This window comes from Neovison vison, chromosome 7 (genome assembly GCF_020171115.1).
Source record: "Neovison vison isolate M4711 chromosome 7, ASM_NN_V1, whole genome shotgun sequence".
In the NCBI taxonomy this organism is placed as follows: domain Eukaryota; kingdom Metazoa; phylum Chordata; class Mammalia; order Carnivora; family Mustelidae; genus Neogale; species Neogale vison.
The window spans coordinates 145081828-145101336 of record NC_058097.1 but is presented as its reverse complement, the minus strand read 5'-3'; the positions used below and the strand labels follow the sequence as shown (position 1 = coordinate 145101336).

General features: G+C 48.8%; 1 protein-coding gene across 1 annotated transcript in view; it reads right to left on the bottom strand.

Annotated features, from left to right (window-relative positions):
* Positions 1–19509, bottom strand: part of TENM4 (teneurin transmembrane protein 4) — a 379161-nt gene that overhangs the window by 53554 nt on the left and 306098 nt on the right. The window contains exons 17-21 of the mRNA XM_044258440.1: positions 14737–14998; positions 11907–12174; positions 9165–9308; positions 6350–6599; positions 4038–4058 (exon numbers count right to left, since the gene is read on the bottom strand). Coding sequence (XP_044114375.1) covers positions 4038–4058; positions 6350–6599; positions 9165–9308; positions 11907–12174; positions 14737–14998 — 945 coding nt within the window. The remainder of the gene's footprint in view (positions 1–4037; positions 4059–6349; positions 6600–9164; positions 9309–11906; positions 12175–14736; positions 14999–19509) is intronic.

The window sequence follows — 19509 nt, the reverse complement described above, 5'->3', positions numbered from 1 at the left end:
GGGACCAGCTTCGAGTCCCTGCTGCTTAGCTCCGGGCTGCTGCAGAGTAAGTGTTCCAGAAAGGTCTACTGAATTTATGAATCAGCGAGTGAATGACTGACTACGTGCCTCCCTGGGAGTGTACAGAGGAAAAACGAATGCTAAAGAGTTTAAGGTGACGGTGCTCAAACATGGCTGCACATCAGATTCACAAGGAAAGCTTAAAGACAAAAGAAAAAGAAAAAGAAGAAGAAAAGCCTCCCTGACACTGAAGGTCCTGGGCACCTCTACCTTTAGGATCTCTCCAGGGGACTCTGAGGCACAGCCGGATTTGGAAACTGAGGCCTGACGACAGGGGTCTTCAAACATTAAGGGGCAAATGATTCACCTGGAGATGGTGTTAAATGCAGATTCCAGTTCAGCAGTTCTGGGGTGTGGCCTGAGCACCCGTATTTCTAACAAGTCTTCGGAGATGCCGGGGTCGCCCGTCTGCTCTGGGAGAAGCACAGCCTCCGGCTACAAACCAGCTACTCTACAAAGCATCCCTGCGCGAGACGCAGCCCCAGGCCCAGCTCCGCAGCAGGGACCGTGTCGGATTCAGCTCTGATTCCTGGTCTCTTGAGCCGGGCTGGGCACAGGGGACAGTCACGGCTCTGTTTGCAGAGTCCGCCGAGGGACCCACATTCTTTTCTACCTCTGTAAACATGAACTTGGAGCCTCTGGAAGCTATGCACGCTCCTGGAGACTCCCTGGGTGTCTTCCCTGAAGTTCACGAGCTGAAATCAAGCCTCACTATGCCCTCTTTTTGGATGCTGCGGGGAACTTCCTGCTAGGAGCTGGGAGTCCAGGGACCAGAGGCTCTCCAGTCCCTGCTCCTCAGTGAGAGTTCCCTCTTTGGCTCCGAGTAACATCTACAAATGAGCATCCTTTGACTACATCTGGTGGCAGCCCTGGCAGAACCTGATTTACTGGTTCTTAGAACCAAGTGGGAAGAGCCACAAAGACAGGGGTTCAAATGGTAGGTGACCTTAGGCAAATCACTTCACTACTCTGAGCCTTAGTTTCCTCATCTGAGAAATGGGGATAATCACAAGTACTTCAAAGGGCTACTTTGAGGACAACACTGTATAAAGAATATATACACACACACACAAAGAATATAAATCTCTGAGCACAGTGCCTGTTCCATAAAAATGCCCAATAAATGGCAGCTTGCCACCTGGAGAAACCTTCAGATTATTCTGTTAGTGCATACTGGAAAAGCCAAGACTTAGTATTGTCCCTCCCTGCCTATTTTCTGGGGCCATACAGGGCTCTCTACTGGAGTTCGCTTAATCTGTGCAGCTGGGATGACGGAGACCTGAGTTCAAACGTGCTTCTGAGCCACAGGCTTCAGGCATTCCTCCGAGACCCGCGCAAGGAGATCTAGGAGGAAATGAGGATCCTCGTTCCCTGAGGGGGTCTACCGAGGGAAGATGCCCACGGGGTCCCTGGACCGATCACGCCCTGTGTGGTGGACTGGCATGAGGCTGAACAGAGGGGGACAAGACTGCCCCTGGGAACACCCACATGGACTGCCACTCCTGGGAACAGCGGGGACAGAAAATGCTCATGGACAGAGAGGACAAAATTTTAGAATTTTTAATCCACTTCTGACATTAACGAATGGGGACAAGAAAGGCCTGGAGAGAGGAAGGGATTTACCAATATCCAAGTGCTGGTTAAAATCAGAGCTGGGACCTGGGTCTTTTCACTCCAGAATTTCTGTAGAAAACTGGAGAAGGCAGAAAGAAATTCCCTTATTCCTTCCACTTTGGTTTACTTCAGAAGTAGTTTTTGGCGCCTGAGAAAGCTACAAATTGAGGGAAGGCAGGAAGCTGACTTTGAAATCATGCCACGGATGTATCGAAAGATCACTCAACGTCAGAAACAAAAGGGCACCAAAACCACAAGTCTCACGGTTTATAGAAGATGCGTCTGGAAACCGGAAACGCTGGGCTTCCAACCCAGAGGCCCCTGATAAGGGCGCCACAAAGCTGGGCAGGATCCCTGGCCTCCTGATTCTGCCTGGCTTCATTCCCCTGTAGCCCGCCTGCATCCAGCCAGGGACCACCACTGCCTGAAGGCTGTCATGTGAAATGCTGGGTCTTCACCCCAGATCTTCGTATGAAACGTACTTCTGTGTTTGCTCTAAGACCCAACTTGGGGCTGTGCATCGATTCACAGTTCAGTCTCATCCATACGAAGCTCCCTCAAAATTCTTTTAGCTTGTAGGGCCAGGAAAAAAAATATACCCTGAGAAGTAAGCGTATTTTCCGATTTCTGGTAATGCAAACCGTGAGAATAATTACGTTTTCCTGTTTACTCTGGCTGCCAGGAAGTACACGGTTTAGTCTGACATACAATCACAGATGTGTTTCCTCCTTTTTCCCTGTATTCTCAACTTCTATTTAATTTACTCTAAAGAAGCGTGTCTCTGGTTAGAAAAGGACTGAATTCCTTTTTGGGCAAGATGGAGACACCATTATCATTATATAATGGTTATGATGATAGTAATAATACCTATAAATATAATAATAATAATAACAACCAGGCCTGCAGCTCCCCCCGTGCCTCTGTGCCCAGCTCAATGCTGGATTCTTTACAGACATCCTCTGTAACCCGTAAAACCGCCTCTGAGAGAGACTCTGTTAACCTCCAGGCAGAAACAAAAGCTCAGAAAGATGAAGTGATTTTTTTTTTCAAGGTCACACAACAGGGAAGCTTCAGCTTTCTCAGCTGTAAACTGCGTGACGCAAGAGAGCCTACCTCACTGGGTGGTTTGGGGCTGAACTGCTACAGTCCATGTAAACCACGAATGCTTTCTCTGCCAGAGACAAGGTGCTCTATCCATGTTAATTATTATTCTAACCTTAAAATAATATATATAATTGGGGGTGCCTGGGTGGCTCAGTCGGTTAAGCATCTGACTTCAGCTTAGGTCATGATCCCAGGGTCCTAGGATCGAGCCCCACATTGGCACTTAGTGGGAAGTCTGCTTCTCATTCTGCCCCTCTCCCTGCTCATGTTCTCTCTTTCTAATAAATTAAGTCTTTAAAAAAGTAATACATAAGATTGTTCCATTAGTACTATATCTAATTACATAGGTGTGGATATAAACATTACTGGATTTTGGGTATGTCTAACTCTTTCCACCATCCCAAGATTTTCTTTGATCCCAACTTAGCACCTACCCCATGTACAAGTTTGATGTGTGCGACATGTGGATAACTGAGAGCCGCATGTAGGGCAGCCCCAGCTCCACCTACCGATAGCTACTTCCAAGTTACCCGAAAGTGTGCAAAGCACCTGTGCCCTGGGGTCAGTCTAGCACCACAAAGACAGTGGTGCTGAGGGGCAGACATCCCTCTTGGAGCATCTGATTAGGCCCTCTCTGCCTGCTGCAGTGTCACTGTGAGCCTCTGTGACAAATCTACTCTGTGATGAAGTTCCTATTTGGGGACCACTATTTTGGGTGGTCCATATGGTCTGAAAAATCCTCTCCCACTCTGTCCTTGCTGGCAAACTTTCTGGTGGGGTCACCTGGCATCCCAGCCTCCAAAGCCAAGACATCCAGAACGCCCACAGAAGTGTAAACCTGACACCTGTCTTCTTCCAGGTTCTTCGCCTGATGGAGATGTTCTCAAGACTTCCCACTGTGACCATCGAAGCCACTCAACACAGTTTGGATGACGTCCTCATTTATTCCAAAGAGAAGCAGACGGGTGTTCAAATTACTATGCCAAGGTTAAAACTGTTTCCCCAATTATTTTCTGTCATGTCCACAGACGATCAGAGTAGCTGTTGCACTTCGCTAGAGATGAAAGGAGTTCACGCTCTCACCACCCGCCCCCACCGTTATTAATGACTTCCTCTCACGGTAACTGATTACTCCCAATCAGTTCCAATCGCACAGGACTCATTTGCTATTGAGCCATCTGAAATGGACACGTGCAGCTTACCATACAACATGCAACAAGGCAGAGGAAAGACAGGAAATTCTCCACTGGTTGGCTTACCTATGTCTGAAATCTTTATTTCTGACAGAAGACAGGAGAGCAGGGAATAGAAGAAAGAATGAGGTGTTAGCAACGGGGTTAGAAGCATTATTAGCAGCCTGAAAACTTGACAGCAATGGTACTGTACAATACTATAATAAATAAAGACTTAGCAGCTATGACACTGATTTATTTTATATTGGATATTACTTGTCAGTGAGCTCACTTACAAGCAGCTACATATCACAGAAGAGGCCTGGTTTCACCTGCACCACCACGGCTGAGTTCAGGGGAAGAGAATGAGGCTGACAAGCTGTTGTTCTCACCAAGGCTAAGGCAGAGGCTGGAACAGCTGATTCCCTCCCCTGTACAGACACACAGGCCCAGAGATACACCTGCTCATGGCTGTGACTCTGTCGGTGTGCACATGGCTGTGTCTCTGTCGGTGTGCACACAGCCCTACAGAGGGTACTCAAACTGTGCGCAGCTCACCGTGATTCTCCTCATAATGGAATACAGAACTAGAGATATACCATAATTAGAAGGGAGGGGGTGGAACAGGAAACAGACTGGGAAGAAAATATATTAAGATGGTAATGTATTGATAAACTTATTTTTCTCTCCAAATTTCATTTACTCCTCCCTTCCTTGTCTATTATCTTGTATGATCTCCCCTCAAATGCGGGAAGGAGGCAGAGAAAATGGGATCTCTTATTTTGAAGATGTGAAAATGGGGGCCCAGAGAGGGTACGTGTCTTGCCCAAAGTTATGTAACTTCTCTGCCATGGTGGCCTGACTCCCTAGTTGATGGCTCTTTCCATGGTACTCTGGGAGACAGGAAGACAATGTGAGCAGCTGACTGGAGCACCCCTGACAGATTCTGTGACAGTGAAACTCATAAAAGAGAAAAGAATGGCAGAGAATATTCCATTGGTGGTTTTCATTAGCTTGATATCTCATCTCCTAGGAATTCAGAGAATTCTGATTCTTCTCGTGGCCAAAGACCCTCTGCTTTATTTGTCTGTGTGTGTGTGTGTGTGTGTGTGTGTGTGAGAGAGAGAGAGAGAGAGAGAGAGAGAGAGAGAATAGGAACCCTTTCCTCCTGAGGGCTGCCATGACTGTGGTCAACCAGCGAGCCTTCCCTTCCTTTCACATGTGCCCTGTAGAGTGAGATTCTTAGCCGACAATCACCTCCAGGGAATAACTTAACGTGGCATTAAGCCAAAACAGCCCTTGTTGGGTCAGGTGACAATTCTTTGGTGAGGCAGAGTTGTGTGATAGATGGCCTTCTGGGTTTGGGTCTGCCATTCCAGAAGCTGGACCTTGGGCAGATTCTTTAAATTCCCCAAGTCTCCTTTTCTCTTGCTTGTCAAGGGCAATCGTGACAAATACCTTGTAGGACTATTACACTGGGCAAATAGTTGAGATCTCACAAAAGTGAGTTTCCTTATCCCTGGTCATTTTTGGAAGAAAGATTTCCAGCTCATGGGCCGTCCTGTCCCCATGCACCCTAGTCCGGGAGATAGGCAGATCCCCTTCCCTAAAGCAGTTCTGAGGAACCTAGTGCCGTTTCTCCTGAAAGGGAGTGTGGGGCTCCCCTGTCTCTAACCACAGCTCCTCTGTAACCCCAGAACACCCCCTATGAATAGTGCTTTGGTTCTAAAATGATGTGCTTTGGTTCTACAGAGACCTGCTTCAGGGAGGCCTCGAGAAAATGCAACCCATCAGGCCCTTCCCTGAGCTCTAAGTGTGGCTGTGCTGCATCATGCACCGTTTGTACGGGGAGAAGGAAAAGGCCAAGTCGGCTGGCTCTGCGGCCCGTCAGGGGCTGAGAGGCACTGCCTAACTTCAGCCTGTGGGCCTTTATCTGAAGAGAACTCCTCCCAACTCAGATGAGTGTTTAGTAACAGGGTCAAACCAGGCAACACTGGCATGGGGGCCATGTCCATCCTGTTGTCCTTGTCCCTCTAAGAAGGCTCATGGGACTAATCCGAATCTGTTTGGTGCCAGGAAACGAGAGGAAATTCAAGGGCTTCCAGAATTCTAATTCCTGGTTGTTAGGAGACCTTTATATCTTCTGGGCACCGAGAATATCCTCCTGTTCCACAAGTGATTTGTCTTCGCTGCTGTGCCCGGTGGAAAACAGCACCTGCTTCCCCAGAGCCCCGGGTTTATAGTTCAGCCTCTGAACTGGGAAGTGAAAAGTCCCGGATGGACTCTGAGAGGTGCAGCTGTCTATCCCCTTCTCTGGGTGCAGTGCATCATGCCAGGTGGGCCCATGGGATGGCCAAGGGACAGTATTAGGAACCTGAGGAGGACATCTCCTTACATACCTCAACTCCAGGATGTTGGTGACATTCCCAGAGGGGAAGATCCTTCGGATATAGTTGAAGTCCCCCACATAGAGGCTCCCATCGGAGCCGCACGTGAGGGCCACAGGGGCCAGGAGCTTGTTGCCATCAGCAAGGCCGTTGCAACTGGGGCAGGAGATGCTTCTCCGGCGCCCGTTGCCCATGATGCTCCCGATGACAGGTGGCTGCTGAGACACAAACTGGTTCTCCCCGTTCCCTTTGTGCAAGATGCCTGGGACAAGGACAAAAGGGCAGAATCAATGATGGAGCCAGAAACGGCCCTCTTCTGTGGCCAACCACAGAGTCCCCTTGATTTTGGCAAGGAACACAAGCCCTCTGCCTACCATTTCCAGACTCAACCTCCAGGGCTGTGGAAACCCCACCACGAAACCCAGAATGTCCCGAACAGGCCAACCTTTCCCGAATGAACACTCATGACGACTCTGTAAGATAGGTCCTATTACCCCCTCTGTATTAACGGAGGTTGGGGTGGGGGCAGGTTGGTGGCTCACCTGAGGTCACCCAGGCCCTGAATCATTCACCGCTTGTCAGATAGTACACGTCTAGTCCCTGTCTTTATCACAGTGTGCGTTTTTTAAAATTACGCTTACCCATTTTCCTCTCCTTAGATTGCTACCATGCCAACTGTAGAACCGTGTCTTCTTCCTCCAGAGCCCCCAGTGCCTCATGCGGAACTGGACACCGAGTAGATCCCAGTGAATGTTTACAGAGATGCACGAGTGAACTTCAGTCTCCTCTCACCAGGGTAGAGTCGAGAGACCTGGGGTTTTATGTGGTTTTGCTCCTAACAGACTGATCCCAGAGGCTGCATCAGACTCCCCACTGCTTTACCTGCTCCTGGGCCTCAGTTTCCTTCCGAGCAAAAGGAAGGGACTGAGCTTAGTGACCTGCAGGCTTCATCCCATATCTACACAATTTCTTTTTAGGTCCAGCTCACCTTCATCTCCCATGTTACTGCCACAGCCTCCAAACTGGACTCCTTGCCTCCGACCTCACCTCTTCCATATTGAAGCCTGAGTTTCGGGTTTATGGTCACTAGGATCTTCTCCCAGGCTGTCGCCTGTTAGTTGGGTCCTTTATTAAACAGGTACCTTTCATTCTTACATAGTCTAATCACTCATTTTGCTACCACATGTTTGTGCTCTTTTTGGTTTTAGGGAATCCTCTGAGATCATAAAGATATTCTCCTAATTTTTCTTCTATTAAAGTGTTATCTTTCAAATTTAGATCTTTAATTAACCTTATTTATTTTGTATGTAGGGTGAACCTAACATACCTATCCACCCCCACTGACATCTGAGGCTCCCTCAGTCCCGGGCCAGTTCCTACATATGCATGGTGTGGTCCTCCACTGAGATTCCTTCTGTCCCCCATCCCATTCTGCAGCGACAGAAGCCCTGCTGTCTGACCAGGCAATCTAGGGCAGATTACGCTTGGCAGATGACGAAGTTCTGGCCAGTGGCGTGGGAAGCAGAAGTGGGGTGGGCAGCTGCTGGGAGGTGTCCTTGCAATGGAGCGGGCCTGCCCTTAGCCCTTCTCCTCCTCCTTGCTGGCTGAGATGTGGATATGGAGGCCAGAACTTAGGCGGTCACCCTGAACCATCACGTTGGGGTTGGAGGTGCAAGCAGAGCAATGGGAGGGGAGGAGCCCCGACCTCTGACCTGGCAGGCAGAGTGCCAAGCCAGCCCTGGACTGCCTCTCTCTGGACCTGGTGCTGAGTGAGAAACACATTTTGAACTCATTTGGAATTCTGTTATTTTGGCTTTTCTGATGCACATGGCCAAAACTGGTCCTCCTGATGGCTTTCAGGCCATTCTCCGAACCCCTTGCTCTGTCTCCTAGAGTCTCTTTATCTGCTCTGGGGCTGGCCCCACACAGTACGGAAGATGGTGGTTTTTCTAGAACCGTCGAGTATCTGGCAGGGCCTCTTTTTTCTTCTGATTTTAAAGGCTGCCTTAGTAACTGACAAATCTTTAGGCTATCATAAATTCTAGAGTCCGTTTGTCAGTTTTTTCTTCAGCCATGCTGCGGCTTTGATAGATAGCCATTCACAGCATCTTCAGGTGAGGCGGGAGCTGTCATGACCGTATTGAGTTGTCCCATCCCAGCACATAGTCAAGGTGAGCGATCTAAACTACAGTGGATTGTGTCACTTGCAGGCCTGGAACCTTTCAGAGGCTTGACATCTGCCTCTGGACGCAGTTCAAAGTCCTAATCTTCTCAGCCTGGCCTCCAGCGGCTCCAGCCCCAGCTCTGGCTCTGGCTCTTGCCTTCATTTCATCCTTTGCTCAAACCACAGTGAATCTTCTTTCCAATTACTCTTCTTTCAGGCTTTTGTGCTCTGGCACCTACTGTGCCTTCTGCCTAAAATGTTCTCCCTACTTGATATATCGGGCTAATCCTACAGACCTTTTGAGACTCCGTCCAGAGGTTCTCTCCAAAGAGACACCTTGCTGAACCAAGAGGCTGAGGTGCCCCTGTTCCAGGTCCCAGGGTTCTATGTTTTTGCGTGGGATGGCACAGCATGGAGACTGCCTGGGAAGTGTCTGGAGTCTCATTTCTGTATCCTCCAGTGCCTGGCAGTGCCCAGCACAGCGCAGGCTCCCAAGGAATATCTCTGATGACTAATCCTTCGGACGACTGATCACACATGAGCCCCTGTAACTGGGAGTGTGCATTTTCTTTCTTTCTTTTTTTTTTTTTTAAAGGGCATGAAGGATATGAGATGAAGGTCCCACCCACAGCCTGGCTGCTGGAGTTCTTCTGGCGCACTCACCACTCTGGATGTTGAGGGCGTGGTGTTTGTCCAGGCTCCATCCTCCCAGCTTGGAAGCATCGATTTCGTAGCCCTGCAGCACTGCTGTTCTTTTCTCCCAGAGGATCAGATCTGGGCAGGATTCATACTCATAGCCTACAGAAACTGCAGAAAACAAAAGGTATGAAATGCACAGGTGAGCAAAGTCTCTGCTCTGGCTTTGATGTGCCTGCAAGGCTTGGTTTGTCTTTTCTAAGGAAGGAGAAAGGATCATGTTTCTCAGCAGGAGCCAGATGTACGTGCAGTACTGGCCCAGAGAGGCTGAGCCCGAGTATCCTCTTTTCAAAGAACAATTGTGCCTTATTAGGAAAAAGTTGAAGGAAATGCACTAAACACCTTCAAAAGGACCCAGGTGAGTTGATTCCCAGGACATGATCCTCTAGTATGGAAAACAGTTTAGGCACAAAGCTCTTCACTGCAGCTTTATTTCTAATAGTGCAAATTGGAAGTAATCTTAAAGTTCAAAAGGGTCTAGAGATTGAGCCCATCATAAGGCACCCACTTGAGGAATATTATGCTGCCAGTGGATATTTTGGTTATGAAGATAACAGGGTGACATGGAAAATGTTTATGATGCCAAGCTGGAAAGACTGGTTATATACGGGATTATATGTGTGCTTAAAAAAAAAACCATACAGGGCGCCTGGGAGGGTCAGTGGGTTAAAGCCTCTGTCTTCGGCTCAGGTCATGATCTCACGGTCCTGGGATCAAGCCCCGCATCGGGCTCTCTGCTCAGAGGGGAGCCTGCTTCCTCCTCTCTCTCTGCCTGCCTCTCTGCCTACTTGGATCTTTGTCAAATCAATAAAATCTTAAACACACACACACACACACAATTACTATACATGAAGAGAGAGAATAAATTTAAATGTTAACAAGTAGTAGCACTATTTATAGAAACATGAATTTATTCATATTTTTGTCCACTCACTCATCAAATTTTTATGAATGATAATGGCATTACTTTACTAGAAAAAGGAATTCTATACTGTTTATAATGAATACATGGATAAGGAGCTCAGTTAGGGTACTTTGAAAGCTGGAAGTTGCTTTGAGGTCTCAAACCTTGAAAATCTGCTAGTTTCTCTTCTGTCTCATAGATCCAGACCTCCGTGGAAGGGGACCGGGATGCAGGCGAACCATGGCAGGAGTCCCAAGGCTGGGTTTGTAAAAAAGCCTGAAACTGCCCGATGGAAAGGAACTAGCAGAAACAGGAATGGCATTTCTTTCAAGTATCCTTCTGTGTGGACACTACTTGCCAAGTGGGCAGTATCTTACCACATGTTCAAGGAAGGAATTAACAGTTGGGCAGCTCCTAAAAAAGTTTCCCTAGGTGCCAAAAAAGGTTGCTGGCCAAATATAGGAGGAGGGGAATATCCACACCGACATCTTCCCTATGACTGGGAGTCCTATTAGCAGCCTCTCTGCCTCCTATGGGTCACCTGTCCTCTCAGGGACAGGTCGGCCTCTTGGCTTGGAAGTCTCACTGTGCAGATGCTTTCCTTTGCCCTGGCTGGTGGACACGAAAAATGCTCATGTCACCCAAAGAGGTTGTGAGGTTTTATTGTTTTTGAAGAGACTCCAGAAGTAGTTTGAGTTACAGAAGGGAGCATGAACAAAGAGACTGAATCTTTGCTCCCACCATGCCCTTGCGAGGTAGGGTGAGATGTGAAGCTACAGGCAAGGTCTATGATGGGTCCAGCTCTGTTCCTCTCTCATCTGTCCTCCCGAAGTCCCCTTACTTCTCTGCTTCCTCTCGCAGAATCTGGGGACAGTCTCTGGCTCAGAGGGTGGCAATGAGGATTAGATGGGATATTAACATCTGAGGGAGAACACCAGCCAGAGGAGGTGTTGAAAAAACATTCTCTCAGTGACTACCTGCCTTTCTTCCTTCCCTCCCTTCTCTTTCTTTTTACAACATGATTTCTCCTCTGCATCCTCATTTTGCTTTTGTGGAATCTAGCAAAAGAATAAAATTGGAGCAGGGTTCAAGATGAGAAGGAATTCCCTGGGCTAATCCTCTCCATGCTTGGGAGACTAGTCCTGCTGGGGGGAAGTCGGCGAACAGTCCAGCTCTGAACCCTTTCTGGGACACTGCTCTGTACGGAAGCTGAAATGAGCACAGCCAGCCCCTGAAGGGTGATGTCTTGGTGGGGCTGGGACCCAGGCGAGGCCACAGTCACTTTCTGCTTCATCTTAAAAACAGATAGCAACAACAAGGACAGAATCTCTCTGATTGCGAATGAGGTACAGAGGCCAACAAGACTTTCTGAGGAGGAAAGAATCTTAGCTCCTGCATCTCATAAAACTGAGGAAACCCAGAAGCTCCAGACTTCCACATTTTCTAGTGGGTGTGTTGAGGCCAGATGGTTGTAAGGGGGCAGGACAATGCCCAGCCAGCTCTACCTTTGTGGCACAAAGCCTCTTTTCGCCGGCCACATACCACAACAGCGCTTTGCAAAGGCCCTTTTGGTTTTTTAAGCTCCCCCCCTTTTTTAAATGATCAACTTTTTTACATTCAGGTCTTTGAGTACATTCTTTGAGGTCATAGTTCCTAAAAAGTCTGGAAGATCAACTAAGCCACAGGTATTTCTAAGAAGAGGAAAGGAGGAAGAAGAAACAAGGGAGGTGAAGAAACAGTCCCGTGCCCCCAAGTGTTACTCTCTCCCTGGGGATGACCCCAAGTCCTGTGGTCGAGAGGCTTACCAAAGGCTTCTGACAGCCCGAACACCTTCTGGTTGTAGACGTCTGTCTTGTCCCAGATGAAATAATAGGACAAGTCCGGGGCTGCAGCAAACCACTTCCTGAAGAGGCGGCCCTCAACTGCCACCATGAGGTGCACCTTCATGAGGTTGAAGGGGATGGTTGGGTGAGTGAGGCTGATCCTCAGGACAGATTTGTAGCCAGGGGTGCGGCTGCTCAGGTAGCTCAGCCTCATCTTGCAGCCCGAGATAGCGATCTCCTCCTGCAAAGCCTAGACAGACAGATGACACAGCAAGCAGCGTCAGGGACTCACGGGATCAGGGGAGACGGCAAGCCCCAAGCACTCTGGGTGACCGACAGGCAGAGGAGGAGGCAGAGAGGGAGGACGGAGGGGAGAGGAGGAGCAGGAACTCGGAAATAGAGGAGAGGGAGGAGCGGGGAGGCAGAGTAGGAAGAGGAGCGGGAGGAGGAGGGACCCGAAAGGCAGAAGGCCTGGTTTCTGGGGCCGACTTCACGTGGTACGACCCTGCCTCGGGGAGCCTCAGGTTCTCCCCCATTCAGCGGGGATGCTGCTGCTCACCCTGCTGCATTACTGAGAAGGACATGTAGGATAATGCGTGTAAAATCACTCAAGCTCCCGAATCTCAGTTTCCTCTCTGCATTGGTGTGAGGACCGAGCAGAGTCACATACAAAAAAGTGCCCGGCTCATAACAAGGGCTCAGTAAGTGGGATGATGGTGCCCTTACTGGTGCTGGTGCTGGTGCTGGTGCTGGTGCTGGTGCTGGTTCTGCAACTGGCAGGAAAAGGAAGAAAGGCCTTTCCCTCAGACTAATGCACGCTGCTGCCTCAGCAGGGAGGACGGTGTCTCCCGCAAAACTTTCCTAAAGTAAGATCCTCTGACGGCTATCCTTTCCAGGATAGTGAAGAGAGACCATGAGAGGTTGGCTAAACAATTATGCAGGGTTGAGAGCAAGGCCTGCCAAGGACCTGTGGCCAATCCCCCTCTTCCCCCCAGCTAACCACGGAAAGAGGCTGAACTGGCGGCATGGGGTTTCCGTGCCCCGGTTCATCTAGATGCTAGATGAACAGAATGGTGGGGAAGGTAGCACCTGATCTACTGGGTGTAATGGGCTCAGTTCCAAAATGGAGACTTGAAAATCAATGCCAGGGTGCTCAGGCACATGGCAAGAGCAGAGAACTTTTATCAGCTTGATGCTCTGGGCTCCGCTTCAAGAAGGGGACGTTAAATCAATTGAGGCTAACGTATCCATTAAAAGGACAGCGATCATTCTCTTCTCGTGTTCATGGAGAAACTGGGCCTTTACAAAGAAAGCCTTTTCCTTTCTGTCCGTTTCGTATCAGAGACGGGTGTGAACTCTCTCCCCACCTCATTCTGAACACATGAAATTTTAGGGCCTGGGCCTAAAGCAAAGGAATCTTTCTAAAAATCAGCTTGAAAACTCTTAGGCAAAGCCACTCTGTACCCGGGTGCACCACAGTCAGGGTTCGAGTGCCATCCTGATGCTCTCATAAATATTTATCTTCAACGTACCCTTTAAAATGTACATCTTGCAGTGCTTGCGAAGGCGGGCCAATGACAGGGCTGGGAAAACCCAGGAGCTTGTTTTCTTGTGTTTCATGAATCTGTTAATAAGCAAGGTTTGTGACCCAGCTGGGCTCACAGACACCCAGCCCAGGGAGCGCAGTGGAGAGGGTGGGACCTTTAACCTCATTTGTTCCAAAGTCTCTGCTCCTGGGAAAATGTCTGGCTGGAGCTGAACCAGGGTTGAGTAACAAATTACTTCTCTCCAGCAAGCTCTGTCTCCACTGACAACCATTTCAAAAGAAAGGTCAGCCTGGTAGTTGAGACAGGAGACAAGCCCTGCATCTCTGAAAAGGAGTGAGGGTTTCAACCTGTGGGTGCACTGAGAATTTCAAAATAGTTGTATGTCCCTCTCGTGGGCTGGTGCCTGAAGCCACGCAACAGGACACACGCACGGAGATGCATCTGCTCGGCCAGGCGCGAGACCTACACACAATAGTGTATACGCTCCCACTCCACAGGCGGCGGCAACCTATTAACAGGCACACGGCCAGAGCTCTCGCTAGGCAAGAGAGCCAGGCTGGGCCTCTCCCTGCTGTCTCTCCTCTTCCCCCGGCCTTTGTTCCTCCCAGTAGAAATCGGGCTGGGATGGCGCAAAACATTTAACTCTGCACAGCTCTGTTAGGCAAAGAATCTGTCCTGGTTTCCATTTGATTAAAACGCATCTTTTCAAACTACTTCCTTTTAATGATAATTAAGTAAAGTGCTTACATGTCAAGATTTGAGCCAAATAAATCCTTGGCTGGCATGAAGGCAGTGTGTTTAACATAATCTCAATAATAATAACACTGGCTAGAATTTATCGAGCACTTGCTAAGCACTACGCATTGTGCTAAGCACATTTTCTCATTTAGTCTTTCTTACGGTGCTCCTCTGTCCTACTTCTCTTGGTAGACCCTACTATCATAAATATTTTTGAGAGAAATAATGATACAGGGGGACATTGGAGGCTGGGGGAGAGGAAAGTGAAAGGGAACTGGATGGCAGACTGGAAAGGCAGCAGGAATTCACTCTATGCTGGGCTGTGCCAGGCGCCTTCCAGTGCTGGTGTGATGTAAGTGTGTAAGAGAGGAGGCCATCATCTCGACACCACGGCTGCTGAGGGGCCTGGTAGCTGGATTCGGATGATGGCTGATGGGATCGCTCTCCACGCACCCCCGGCTCTGAGACCCTTCTCACCCACCAATGAAATAAAAGCCTGGAGAAATACAGTTAAGAAAGCTGGGTACCTGAATTTCTGGAACGATGGGGCCTTTCTCCGCACAGGAGCTGGCGAAGGACGTCAGCGGGGATGGAGACACGACAGGGTTGGGGCGGGCAAAGTTGCTCAGGTCACAGCTGGGGATCTCATTCTCTTCATGTCGCATGATGATGGTTTCCATGACAAAGAAGCGGTCCCAAGGCAGCCAGAGAGTGTGCTCCTGTGTGATGAAAGGTGCCCGCTCGAACCGGAGGATGATGGAGATACCGCCATTTGTGACCAGGTCAAAGCTGTTTGGGAGGGCAGGGATGGAAAGAACGGGGAGCAGGAAAAGCAGGAAATAGATAGGAGATGAGGAGGAGGAGGAGTGGCAGGGGTGGGGGCGGGGAGACAGGAGCAAAAAATTATACCAAAGGTCTGCGCACTTGTTGCGGGGACCGTAAAACCTAAAGATGTCACTACAGCCACAAACTGTAACAGAGATTCTAGGAAGCATTGCTTGTTTTTCCATTTTTGTTTTTTTGCAAAAATGATTCATTATAGAGATTTTACCAAAACCCACATGAAAAACCATGGCTATGGAGAGCTGTTTGCCAGGACGGAGGACAGCTGACGAGCCTCCGCTCTGGTGCTCCTGGTACTGAGGGTTTCTCAGAGCTGAAGCCCAAGGAAATGTCAGCAGGACAAAGTGGGACAAATCCTACCCTGGCATTAGGAGCCCTAAGCCTAGTCCTGCCTTTGCCATGAGCTGCTGTGGGATCTCGAGTACACCGCTAGCCTCTCTGATCCTCTATTCTCTCGTCTCTAAAATGGAAAGGTTCAAACGCAGTAATTTTTTTACTCAAGTATAATTAACATACAGTGTTACATTAAGTTCAGGAGTGCAATATAATGCCTCAGCAATTCCGTACGTTACTCAGGGCTCACCAAGACAAACGTAGTCTTGATTCACTTTTATTTTACCCATTTCTGTCCCCCACCCTCCCCTCTGACAACCATGTTTGTTCTCTCAATTTAAGAGTCTGGGGTTTGTTCTCTCAATTTAAGAGTTTTTGTTTGTGGGGTGCTCTTTTTCTCTTTCTTTGTTCATTTGTTTTGTTCCTTAAATTTCAAGTGGATTACACTTAAGTCACTAAGTCACTAAGATTCTATGACCCTATGGCAATTTTAGCTCTGATTGTGACGGATGAGTCAACGTAGGCCTCTGGAGTTCCAAAATGGCTAAGCAAGTTATGGACAGGCAGGACTAGAATGACAGTGCTTGAGGAGCGGAGAAGGGAAGGGGAAGAGTGCCCGGAACTGCCTGCTGAGGTGAGATCTCTGCCCCTGTCCCTGGGAGCCGGCCCCCCAAGCTTCGACCATGGCCCTCTCCCAGTCTGATGCTTCTCTTCTATAGAAGCACTAGCAAGGGGCCATATGATACAAAAATTTTCATTTTTTTCATTGTTATTATTTTTTCTTCCAAATTTGTATTTAAATGCTAGTTAGTTAACATATAGTGTAATACTAGTCTCAGAATTTAGTGACTCATCACTTACATGTAACACCCAGAGCTCACCACAACACACGCCTGCCTTAGTATCCACAGGATGAGGGTTCAAGGCCTATCCTCATCTCGCTTCTTTGATGGGAGAGCTCCTGCTAACTCCTTGGCCGGACAGAACTCCAGCTCCCTCCCATGGGCTCCCAGGGCCCCGTGTACTCTCCTCCTTCTGGCCCACTTACACTGCACGGGACTCGTGTGTTAATGCTCCAGCCTGGGCACAATGATTCCTCCATCTTTCCAGAACCTAGTGCTGTACTTGACGGTTATAGTTCACAGAATGAATGCATGAGTGATGCTGTCAATTCCTTCTGACTGTCCACAAAACACCCTGGGTTCCTTCTTACTTTAGCTGTTATTTTAGGTCACCCCAACATTCATCCATGCAGTTGGTTTTAGAGACTAACACAGAACCTCCCCCTTTGTCCCTGATAAATACACCTTGTGGGGTTGGGCTCACTGCTCCAGTCTGCTCTTCCCTCTTCTAGGGATTTAGCACAACTGCCCTGACTAGTGCCAAATCCTGCTCCTGGTAGACAACGCCCCCAGATTCGGGTTTCTAGCCTCCAGAGCCTGACTCTTCTGTCCTTTGCTGGAGCTTTTCACTCACTTTGCCTTCTTTTCAAACCACTCGGCCCTTTTGAGGTCCACACTAGGGTAAAGCAAGTGGGGCAGCACCGTCCTTTAATAAGCAAGGGCAGAGTTTATGCTGAATCAAGAGTTTAGGTTTTGGCTCCCTAGGAGGATATCCGTGGTTTTGGGGAAATACCCAGAGAACAACTTTCCTGTCACAGAACTGAACAGCATCTGTACTTTGACAGAGCATTTTTAACCATCACACAGAATTTTGGCCCGACTTAAAAGCTCCTTTCATGAGAGGACAAGTGTGGAGAGGAAGTGAAGACAAACTTGAAGAGACGGATTCTCGAGGCGGTGAACAAGCTGGGGGTAGCTGGCCTTGCCAAGAGCTGGGTGTAACGGGATCTTGCCAAGAGCCAGGCCTGATCATCTAGAGGGAAACCCTGTTGTGGACGTGGGTGTGAATCCGACCCCACAGGAAGGCCTGGCTCTCAGATGAAGCCCAGACAGCTGAAGACTGGTCCAAGCACTGCCGCTTACTCCTTAGGTGACTTATGTCACCTGTCTGAGCCTCAATCTCCTCATGTAAAATGAAGCTGCTGATCATAATCGCTTGGCAGAGTTATTAATTAGATAGATGGGATAATGGATGGGAAAAGCCCAGGGCCCCATTCCCAGGGCATCATGCTCCGTATAACCCCATTTTTCAATTCAACGAGCCTGAACTGTTTCTCTTGTCTGCTATTCTTTCAAAATTTGTCTTCATGACTTCTATTTTTCATCTCTTTTAATGACCTCTGTGGCTCTGGTTAAGACTGGATTCCTAGTATTGCAGTATGGTGGATGTGTGAAGAGGGAGTTGGGCCAGGGAGGGGAGCACGGTGCCCTCCTGGAAAGTGAGGGAGACAAAGCTGAGGTAGACCTGCTCCCCAGACTTACACATCCCATTGCCTCTGGACAACACCTCCAGCCTTCTGGGTTCTCCTGGGGTGTGAGAGGTATGAAAGGTGGAGAGTCGGGGAGGTGGGAGGGAAATGGGTGAGATGGTGCCCATGCACATGTAACAAACTGGGGTCCTCAGACCCCTGGAGAAGATGTAATGCCTCTCCTCTACATGATGCAGTGTCTACGCTGGGAAGAAAAGTCAAGCCCCAAGAAGCACTGCTGAAAACTGCTTTGAAACTCAAGCTCGAAGTGTCAGCAACTCTGGTTTCTGTGACATGATTTAGCAGAAGGATGCATGGAACATGGCTGACATTCCTCCCAGCACCCTCCCTTCCCCCACCAATGCTATCAAGAGGCCAAAGAGTGGGTCAGCACACACAGGAGGAATCCAAGCCTAGAGAGGACAAAGTGGGCTTTTCCCAAGGGCTACCAAACTTACATGACTGGGGTGTTTTACAGACCCACCCTGACCCAGCACAGCAGGGCAAAGGACTGACGGTTTGCCATCTCTTGTGAATGATGGGCACGTTTCATGGCAAAAAAAAAAAAAAAAAAGAAAGAAAAAGAGCAGTTCCCACGGCTCCTTTTTGAGGACTGTTTCACAGCAGGTGATGATGTAGCCACAATACCTGTTGCCTAGGATGCTCACATCTGCCATTTCCATAGAGCAGGCAGCCCCCAGCTGGAAGGCAGTAAAGACAGAGCATGGGGAAGGACAGACCCCCACACTGTAGTGAACGTCTATACTGACGTGCTTCCTGGGATGGGATGTGTGCGGGGCAGGGAGCTGTGGTCTGGGCTGCGCAGATTATTCCCGGGACTGGATGCCAGCCCCTTCTAGCTGGGCCCCTTCCCATTCCCAGGGAGAGAAGAGCGGGGAGAGGGCTCCCCATGCCAAGCTTGCCGCGCTAAGAGGCACACATGTCTACAAACAGATGAGCCTCTACTTCATTATCACCTCGGCCCGGGACATGTTCACATCTGATATTGGATTAAAGAGGTGCTAAAATCAATCAGGCTGGAGCATAATTTCCAACACAGAGTGAAAATCAACCTTATGGGCCCACACTTAGCCAGATGGACTGCCACCACCTGATTTTATTAAAAATTGAGGACCTGTCACCACTGACAGCCTAAATATTCCACTTTCCTCCTTCTCTTCCCCTTTTCTCCAAAATATTCCCATGGCTTGTACTGTAATCATCACCTTCTCATCATTTAATAATCGGTAATTTTAATAAATGGTTAATATTTCTTACATCCTTACCTTGTGCCAGACCTTGACAATGAAGCAATGAACCAGAAAGTGAGATTTATGTAACACCTACTACATGCAAGGTGCTTCCACTTCTATCACGGAATGTAATCTTTACAACCAAATTTGGGAGATGCTAGTATAAGGACCACTGACCAGTGAAAAAGTTGAGGCCTCAAGAGGTGAGAAGAATTGTCCAATTGTTCTAGTAAATGGAAGAGCTGGAGGGACTAAAGAAACTTCACCTTCCTCTACTGACGGTTCTCACAGGGACCCAAAGGGCAGAGTTCTGTCATCACCCAGTGGTTTCCATAGACCTATGCACATGGAAACCACACAGCAGGATTGCTAACATCTCTGGAGTTGTCCGGTCTGAGAAAGTGGTCCATGTGATAGTATCTTTTGTTATAAGCCATGGAGCAGGAGAACATGTATAAGGTACCCTACCCTTAGACTCTGAGAACCAGAGGAGAAGAAAC